Consider the following 10,222-nt stretch of genomic DNA (forward strand, 5'->3'; position numbering starts at 1 on the left):
AGCGAACAGTTCGTGAACCGTTCAGCGGGAAGTTCGTTTATGTTCTTGAACATGAACAAGAAATTTCGTTTGATTAGTTAAATGAACGAACATGAACAGAGGTCTCGTTCGTTCGATTGTGTTCGTGAACCGGTAAGGTGTTCGTGAACATTCGTTGATTTGCGTTCGTTTATGTTCGTATGTTTGTGTTTTAATTGATGATCTTTGTAGTTTCTTATATTTTATTTGTACTTTTTATATTATTAAACTTTTTTATTTTATTACCCTAACAATTAAACTTGGAAACCCAGATTCACCTTGTTTATGCATCATTTCCCTTTCATTTCTCATTATTTACATCGGCGAATACGATCGACCTCCGTTCCACAATAAGGGATTCAAGTTCGAGTGATACTCTCTGGGCCATTAATCTTTATCCTTCGTCACGTTCGCCAAATTTATTTGTGTTCGTCTGTGTTAGTGAACCGTTCGCGAGCACGCTCATTTCCTTAATGAACGAACACGAACATAAAATCCCGTTCGGTAAGTGTTCATGAACTGTTCGTGAACACATTTATTTCCTTAACGAACGAACACGAACAAGGGCCTTGTTCGTGTTTGTTCGGTTCGTTTACAGCCCTAATGACAAGGACTTCACCCTAGGACAAATAAAATTAATATCTTTACGTGTATAGTTCGAGTAATCTGGTATGCTTTTAAAATTAATAAAATCTGGTATGTTTCGGTAATGAGGTCGGGTATCACTTAATGCCATACATGTATGAAAAAACTTATACCCGAATCCCTGTCCTGACTGTTTTGTGTTTCTGGTTTACCTGTTAGGTTCGGGTTTATTTGTCATCTGGATTTTTAGGTCCTAGTAACAAATCCATCAAGATATTGTAGAATTCCCATCTAGTAGAAAAAGAGTTAAACAGGTCAAGATTTACAATGTCTTGCTTGAAAAAGTCAAATCTTCATATAATCCTGTAGATGTGTCTGTCAGTTGCATGACACAAAAACATATGGCTAAATAGACTGTTATTTCAATCATGGTTATCAACTTATTAGCATCTAGACATGTATGAAATGACAAAAAACAGTTGTATCCTCTATGTTTATGGCGGTATCAACTAAACTGTCAAAACCGAAGTTGTTTTGTCTTGTGAACTTAATGCCTTAATGAACCTTTGTGCCGGCATGCATACAACCTCATTGTTACATAGATAGACCCCATATGCAGCTTTTGTAATCTATGCAATTCACAATGGCTTCTTTCGTATGGTCCACACTAGCTTTTCTTGTGGTTTTACTTGCTACCACAAATGCCGAAGTCATTGATCTGCGGTGGGACGTCGATGTTAATAATGCATTCGGGCCTTCATCATCTGCACAACCGGTATGTAGACTTCATGTCTCAATAACTAAACTTATTTAGTATCACATAATTATTTTAGGAGAGAGAAAGAGTATGGGATAGGCGGTTACATAATCGCCTTGTGTATTACATTTTAAGCAAAGATTGAATTTTATTTTGCGGTTCTCGTAATTCTCACTTCTCAGCGTAATTATTGGTTCTAAAATGGACGTGCCCTTAACCCGAAGTGTTTGATTATTATTCGGTTTTAAGCAATAACCAAACCGAACATGCCCATTCCTTGACATCAGTTTGAAGTACATTGACGGTGTTTTCTTGTTTGCGACAGGTTATAACCATTAACGACAAATTCCCAGGACCGCTTATTAATTCAACAACCAACGACATTGTTAGAGTTAACGTTTTCAACAATCTAGACGAACCCCTTCTTTTCACGTGGTATGTTATATGGGGTAAAGTTCTTGTACAAATAATCTTAACATACTAAACATACAAATTGAAGGAAAACTCAAAAAGACAAGGTGGCATTTTTGTAATTATCAATAACTATCAAAGTTACTCTACAAATATACCTAAAAAAACCTAACCACTCCCCCCACCCCCAAAAAAAACCTAAACCCCCCACCCCCCCCCCCACCCCCCAAAAACCTAAAAAAAAACTACCCCCACCCCCCACCCCCAAAAACCTAAAAAAACCTAACCCCCCCCCCCACCCCCAAAAACCTAAAAAAACCTACCCCCCCCCACCCCCAAAAACCTAAAAAAAACCTAACCCCCCCCCCCCCCCCACACCCACCCACCCAAGCTAAAATGCTAAAAACTAAACCCCCCAAAAAACCTAAAAAAATCTAAAAAAATAAAAAAAAAAACACACAAATTATTTTATTTTATTTTTTTAACATTTTTTATTAAAAAATCGCTACTTTTAGTAGCAGCAAAAAAAAAAAAATTTTTTTTTTTTTTTTTTTGCTAACGAAATGTAGCGATTTTTTAATAAAAAAATGTTAAAAAAAAAATTTGTGTTTTTTTAGGTATTTTTGGTTGTAACTTTGATAGTTGGTGGTAATTACAAAAATGCCACCTTGTCTTTTTGGGTTTTCCTTCAATTTGTATGTTTAGTATGTTAAGATTATTTGTATTTGATCTTTTGCCATGTTATATGTTATGGCAAAAGATCAAATACAAATAATCTTAACATACTAAACATACAAATTGAAGGAAAACCCAAAAAGACAAGGTGTCATTTTTGTAATTATCACCAACAATCAAAGTTACAACCAAAAATACCTAAAAAAACACAAATTTTTTAACATTTTTTATTAAAAAATCGCTACATTTCGTTAGAAAAAAAAATTTTTTTTTTTTGGCTGCTACTAAAAGTAGCGATTTTTTAATAAAAAATGTTAAAAAAATAAAATAAAATAATTTGTGTGTTTTTTTTATTTTTTTAGGTTTTTTGGGGGGGTTAGTTTTTAGCATTTTAGCTTGGGGGGGGGGGGGTTAGGTTTTTTTTAGGTTTTTGGGGGTGGGGGGTGGGGGGGGGGGTTAGGTTTTTTTTTAGGTTTTTTTGGGGGGGGGGGGGGGGTTAGGTTTTTTTAGGTTTTTGGGGGGTGGGGGGGGGTAGGTTTTTTTTAGGTTTTTGGGGGGTGGGGGGGGGGGGGTTTAGGTTTTTTTTGGGGGTGGGGGGAGTGGTTAGGTTTTTTTAGGTATATTTGTAGAGTAACTTTGATAGTTATTGATAATTACAAAAATGCCACCTTGTCTTTTTGAGTTTTCCTTCAATTTGTATGTTTAGTATGTTAAGATTATTTGTATAAGAACTTTACCCTATATGTTAGTCACTTATAACTTATTATAATTATTATTATTCAAAAACTGTTTGGTTTTTTAGTTTATATGCATGCTTTAGTTTGTTGAAAGAAACCAATAGTATATTTGTTTTGTTTATAGGAATGGTATTCAACAGAGACTTAACTCCTGGCAAGATGGAGTGTCAGGGACTAATTGTGCAATTAAGCCTGGCACCAACTGGACTTATGCATTTGTAGTAAAAGACCAGATTGGTACTTTCACTTACTTCCCTTCTATCAACTATCAAAAGCTTGCTGGCGGGTTCGGCCCAATCCGGGTCAACAATCGTATCGTTATCAATGTCCCCTTTGCTAAACCCGAAGCCGAGTTTGATCTTCTCATTGGTGATTGGTCTTTTACGGATTATAAGGTACAACACTATTATTAGAGTCATCATGTATATAACAAATACAATCCAGAAAAAGAATAAAAAAGATATAAGTTTAAACAGTCGTCAGTGATCTGTCGGTAAATATCAATGCATTTTCCGACAAGATATAATGCATAATTCGTCAGTGATCACCAACGACTAATTAGCGGCGGATCCCAAGGATAAAGGATTTCGGATAAAATATGATTTCAACCTTTTTAGCTAATAGTGATGAACCTAGGATTTTCTTTCACGAGGGTCTTATTTTGGTGGTCATGTCACTCAAATTGGCGTCTGAATATGCGGTTAGAGTTGGGTTAGGTCACATAAAGGATGATTTTTTTTTTAGTAATTCAAAGTCTTCGGGGTCGGGATTAAAATATCTTGGGGTTCAGTTAGAAAACAGTAATATACGTTACATATAAAATAAAATAACTATAGGGTCGGTTGACGCAATACCGTCACTGAGAAATCAGTATCACCGACGGGTTGTTCTGTCGCTGAAAGTCATGTGATTTCTATAGCATGCATATCTGATTTTAAGTTGTTCATGAACTAAATTTAGGCCATTAGGTCAAGGCTTGAAGCTTCAACTGAGGTTCCTGATATGATATTGATCAATGGCAAAGCTCCATACGGGTATTCGACATCGAAACCTTACGAGTCTCTGGGTGTCACTAAAGGTTTTTGACTGTCACTAATAATGTGCATCACTTGTATGTTACAATCAGTTGTCTAACTATGCTTTAAAACTTCAGGAAAAACATATAGATTCAGAGTATCAAATGTCGGATCTACACTGAGTTTCAACTTCAGGATCCAGAACCACAAGATGGTCGTAGTTGAGACCGAAGGATCGTACACAAACCAGATCACACTAGACTCGCTTGACGTGCATGTCGGACAGTCATATTCGGTTCTAGTGACTGCAGATCAAGATGATGCTGATTACTACATTGTAGCAACTCCTAAGATGTTAAACACCACAGATGATAGCCCGCTTGTCGCTAAAGGCGTCTTGCATTACACCGAATCGGGTTCGCGTGTTAGCGGTCCTCTCCCCACTGGCCCTGACCCTTGGGACATTGAGTTTTCAGTAAACCAAGCAAGATCAATCAGGTAAATAAATAAAGTAGAGGTGTGTATGGGTCGGTTTTCGACTCAAACAAAACCAAAACCAAATTTCCGTTTTAGGAAACCATCGGGTTTCATACATTCCTTCCATTATCTACATTTCTATAATTACACTAAAAATCACTACCTTTTTTTCTCTTTTTTTTCAACTAAATAATACATTTATACCTTTATAACTATTTTTTTCTCCCTCGTCCACTTACTACCCTTTTCAAAAAATATTAAAAAAATAATGGGGGTGAATAGGGTCCCCCAAAAATGTATAGTTGAACAGTAGCTTTTTCTCTCTTGTACACTCAGAACCTATCGTGACCACTTTTTATAATATGGAGAACCCACACACATAAAAATGGGGGAAGAGATGTGAATGTTCTAATGGTTTGGTTTTGGATTTTACATTTAGCCTTAATGTTTGGGCCCAAAAATTGGCCAAATGCGGAACTTGGCCCAAAAATTTTAGCCGAATGTATTTGTTAACCGATTATTACGGGCCTAAAACTTTTGACCCAAAATAATGAATTTTGGCTATAGAATCCAATAACATACATTCAAACAAGTTTGGTTTGGTGCAATTCAGTTCGGTTTTGGAATGGGATATAACCAAAACCGATCAGTAATTTTTGGTTTAAAAAGTAAACAAAACCAAAGATTGGACATTAGTTTGGGTCGGTTATTTAGGTTCGTTTTTATCAGTTATTTTGGGTTTGGGTTCAGTTAATCGGTTTTTTTCTCACCCCTATTTAAAGAACCAAAAAGGTTGCAAAATTTTTGAACTAATTGTTTTGGGTTGTTGAACAGATGGAATATGACAACAGGTGCTGCACGGCCTAACCCACAAGGAACATTTAACGTGTCCAATGTGACATTGACCGAGACTATCATCCTTCACGGGTTACAAGCGAATATTCAAGGCTCATACCGCTACGCGGTCAATAACATATCATATTCAACACCGGATACGCCACTAAAACTGGCTGATTATTATGTCAACGGGTCTGGAGTTTACCGGCTAGGTGAATTCCCTATCCACTCCGTCAATGAAGAAGCTGCCTATGGCGTTTCAGTTGTGAATGCCACTCATAAAGGGTGGCACGAGATCATCTTTCAAAACGACCTGAGTTCAATGGATTCTTGGCACTTGGATGGCTATGGATTTTATGTTGTCGGGTATGCGATCAAACTTTTTACAAGAATGCTTATCAACTGTTGTTTGCAGGGGCGGAACCAAGGGGGTCTGTTGACTCCTGTCACATAAATTTGTTATTTTTTTGTACATAAATTATGACGTTTTAAAAAAAAAAATGAGTTAAGGGTCCGTAGCTTACTTGAAAGAAGCTCACTTGAAATTGTAAATAAGCTGAGCTTGAGCCAAGGTAAGCTCGGCTTGTTGGCTCGCTCGTTAGACTTGTTTAGGTGACTCGTTGGTTGTTTAAGTTAAAACCCAAAATTTGTTTAAATTAAAGCCCAAAATTTTAGTGTATATAAATTATAACCCAAAATTATAAAACAAAATTTATTCATATAATAAATTCTTTTCTGTATTATGTTTACGTTAAAATATCTTTTTTTTTTGTTTATATATATCTATCTATCAATACGTGTAAAATATAATTTTATGTGTAAAAACATAATTTTTCTTTGATAAACGAGTTGGCTTGGCTTGTTTACAACCTACTTTAATTTTAATAACCCCTCGCCAAAAATATTCTTGTTCCGCCTCTTAACTTTTTTGTGTATAGAATTATTACGGATGTTTGTTTTGTTTTGTTTTGTTTTGTTTTTTTCAGTTTTGGTGATGGAGAATGGACACCGGGATCACGGGATTCGTACAATTTATATGATCCGGTGGTTCGGTCCACGGTCCAAGTCTACCCTGGAGGGTGGACCGCGGTGTATGTTTTTTTAGACAATCCCGGAATGTGGAACTTGAGATCACAACATTTGAAACGTTGGTATTTGGGGCAAGAATTGTATATTCGGGTTCATGATGATGATCCGAACCCGGCTAAAGAAAATCCTCCACCGGAAAACATCCTTCTATGCGGTGAGTTTGGTGAGCCGGTAGCACCAGGTAGTGCACCAGAGCCTCAGCTGGGATGGTGATGAGTGGCGGATGATAGTGTAACGTCGTGTCGTGGTGGTGGTTCATGAACGTCTTTTCGCTAGCAATAATGTGTTCGAGTGATAACATTTGTATTTTTTTAATCACTACTATTTCATTTTAATAACTAAAATGACAACTTTTTTTATAGATTATTTGTTACACTTGCAACTTACAACTTTTTTTATAGATTAAGGGTGCATGATCTATTAACCAATTCTTTTAATTTAATCTCGTTTCGTAAAGCGATATGATGATCATTTAAAACCATTTTTAGTTAAATCTCATTAAAGGTCAAATTATGTTACAATTGTCAAGTACACACTAGTAAAGTTTTGACTTTGTATTCATATGTAATGAATTCCTAAAAGTTATTAACACCATTATGTGATGTTTCCAAGTATATAAATATCTCAGTTACCCATTCTTTTCCCATAAATTTGAATTTGAACATCAACCCACCAAAATCATAAACTATGAACATTAACCCACAAAAATCACGAATCGCCAATTCTAGAATGTAACGTCTTGTTTGAAGTTAATGGGTTATAATAGCTTCATATCACCATTTATCAGTGGCAGATTTAGCCACATTATGTGGTTCATAGGAATCGAGTCAGTTTGTAAAAAAACTAGTGAGAATTAGTGAAAACTTTGTATGATTTGAAAAAAAATAGTGATAATTTATAAAAAGGAATCCATTATAAAAAATTTCTGGATACGACACTGCCATTTATAATGCTTTTTGGCTATTTTATATACCTTAGAAAGCATTGGTTATAATCAATATCATGAGGTAAAATTATTAAATCTCTAAAGTCAAAGATTAGATTAACAAGTTTGGTTACCTATGAATTCTCTGGACTTGAAGATAATTTCATGATAACTAAAGATTGATTAGTGGTTCCAGTAAGGGCTGGATTTTCTTGTTTCCATTGTTTTCTCCCAGGACTACCCTACACACTCAACAATTTCCCCACACAAAAAGAAAAGTTCCCCCACTCAAGATTTATTAAAGGTGAAAGTTCTTTTCTCAAAATTAGTCTTTACACATGCTACATTTTACTATCTACCAGTAGAGTACTCACGCGTTGCGATGGAAACATAACACTTAGGCAATGTTTTTATAACCTACAGGAAGATCCACTGGACGACTCGGTTTAAATTGTAGCACTACCATTAGCTTTGTACACGTCAATTAAATAATAACGTGACATAAAAAGTATAACTACTGTTGTATCTCAATAAATGTACACACAAATGCGAAAATAAGAGTCATCTAACTTAGTATTTCTATAATTTATCTAAGTAACAATATATAATCGAGTACCCAAAAATCATTTTAGCTGTTATCTTTAGAATCACAAGGACCTGTTTCTTAATTGCAAGAACAAATTGATTATGTAAGGTACTTCTGTACAACTTATAAAATACGGAGTTGGGTTCGAAATCAATGATTTATTTCATAAATAAATAAAACGACCATAAAACTTTAAAATTATAAAAGTGTTTAATGGACTTGTACATTAATAACTTATACATTAAAAAAACTATCTAACTAACTTGTACATTATAATGCATCAAAAGAAAGACTTGTACACTGTACATGAGACACTCATATATTAATATGCATTAAATACCTTTAATTATCTTAGAGACAACAAAAACCACTGTATCTTAATTGTTTTATTAATTTATTAATTTTTATATAAAGAGTAATAAGTTAAAAAAATGTGTTATTGGTGGATTTTTAATTTACAAATATTATTTTAAGCCAACATACAAAGGTTGATTCTTTTGAAATTTTACAAGAAAAATCATTTCTATAAAACACTTGAAAATCAATGTCTCCTCTCTTTAGAGATGTAACATGTTAATATATTAGAAATTAAATACCTAAAAAGAGTTTCAAATACAACTTTTGTAAAAGTATATATTAAAATTCATATATGTAACCACAAGTTTACATATGTGTAATAAAGAAACACTACTAGAAAACTGCTACTATTCTTATCAAAATTTCCTATGCATTTCTTACAAACGAAAATACCAACACTTTCCCCACGAAATTCCTACGAACAAGAAAGGGTATTAGTTTTGTGACAAAAAAACGACAAAAAAGCCACAAATAGTTATGCGTAGGAAAAGTGTCAGAAATTTCACGTGTTTTTCCGACGGAATTCTTTTTCATTTTAACCAGTTGTCGGAAATTTGTAGGAATTGGTACGTGTAAGAAAAGTGTCGGAAATTTCCGATGGAATTCAGACAGAATTCGTTTTCATTTTAACGATTAGTAGGTAATGCGTAAGATTCCAATTATCAAAAAAATTCAAAATAAATAAAATTAATGATATTAAAAAATAAAGTTTTATAAATTATAAAAATATATGTTACTTTTTTAATTTATTTATTAATATCCGTAGGAAGAGTGTCGGAAATTCCGACAAATTACTGACGGAATGGATAAAAAATATTTGTAATACATTTTATATGTTATTTTAAAACAAATTTATTAAAATCCGTAGGAAATGTGTCGGAAATGCCGACAGATTTCCTATGGAATGGATTTTAATTAATATCCGTAGGAAAATACCGACGCAATTCCTATGAAATACATTTCATTTTAATAGTTCTTCAAAAATTCTTAGGAAAATAATGAATTTAATACTTTGGTAGAAAATGTATAGGAATCCATTAATAATAATAAAAATATTCATTAAACTAAAATTAATAATACTAACATACAAAGTTTTATTATTTATAAACACGTAAGTTATTTTTAAAATAAATTTATTAACCTTTTAATTTTGGGCATGTGTAATTTGTTATTCTCCGTAACGATTTGATATGACTCGATATAACATGATATAACCCTTCAAAACCGAATGTTACATGATAAAATTCATAATAGGCCATTAAAAGATATGAAGGCCCAATATGATCTATTAGTCAATACAACATGATATGGCCCTTCAATACCGAATGTTATATAAAGGTTCTAATGGGCCATTAAGACATATTAAGGCCCAACACGGTCTAATATGGTCGTATGACTTGTTAGTGTCCATTAAGATATATCAAGACTTAACACGGTCTATTAGGGCATGTATGACTTGTAATTGGTTGTTATATATATGTGTAATAATAAATTTACACATATTTAATAATCAATTTACATATATATATATATATATATATATATATAATCAAAGTACTTATCAAATAATGAAATAGCTATCTTTCATTAATATTATATATATTAATTAAATAAATATAATTATTGTTTGTTAAGAGTTCTTGAAGTTTTTAATATTTTTGGAAGTATAAAATGAACTGGTCCATCCCCCTCATATATTATGAATTGAGAATGTTACATCAAACCAAAAACAAAAAGTGTCCATTACACTAT

General features: G+C 33.5%; 1 protein-coding gene across 1 annotated transcript; it reads left to right on the top strand.

The window, feature by feature from the left end:
• Nucleotides 1-1,233: 1,233 nt before the first annotated feature.
• Nucleotides 1,234-6,984, top strand: LOC110869746 (monocopper oxidase-like protein SKU5). Its single transcript, XM_022118971.2, has 7 exons — nt 1,234-1,378; nt 1,686-1,795; nt 3,308-3,578; nt 4,144-4,261; nt 4,337-4,697; nt 5,511-5,879; nt 6,500-6,984. The coding sequence occupies exons 1-7, from the start codon at nt 1,235-1,237 to the stop codon at nt 6,813-6,815; spliced, it is 1,689 nt and encodes a 562-aa protein (XP_021974663.2). The 5' UTR covers nt 1,234; the 3' UTR covers nt 6,816-6,984.
• Nucleotides 6,985-10,222: the final 3,238 nt, after the last annotated feature.

The sequence above is a fragment of the Helianthus annuus genome, chromosome 8, assembly GCF_002127325.2.
Source record: "Helianthus annuus cultivar XRQ/B chromosome 8, HanXRQr2.0-SUNRISE, whole genome shotgun sequence".
In the NCBI taxonomy this organism is placed as follows: Eukaryota; Viridiplantae; Streptophyta; class Magnoliopsida; order Asterales; family Asteraceae; genus Helianthus; species Helianthus annuus.

What these genes read in the sequence shown, in the direction of transcription:
- LOC110869746 (XM_022118971.2), top strand. Translation starts at nt 1,235, where the DNA reads ATGCAATTCACAATGGCTTCTTTCGTATGGTCCACACTAGCTTTTCTT. An exon ending in GAACCCCTTCTTTTCACGTG is followed by an intron (nt 1,796 to 3,307) that starts GTATGTTATATG and finishes TTTTGTTTATAG; the next exon opens with GAATGGTATTCAACAGAGAC. An exon ending in TATGGATTTTATGTTGTCGG is followed by an intron (nt 5,880 to 6,499) that starts GTATGCGATCAA and finishes TGTTTTTTTCAG; the next exon opens with TTTTGGTGATGGAGAATGGA.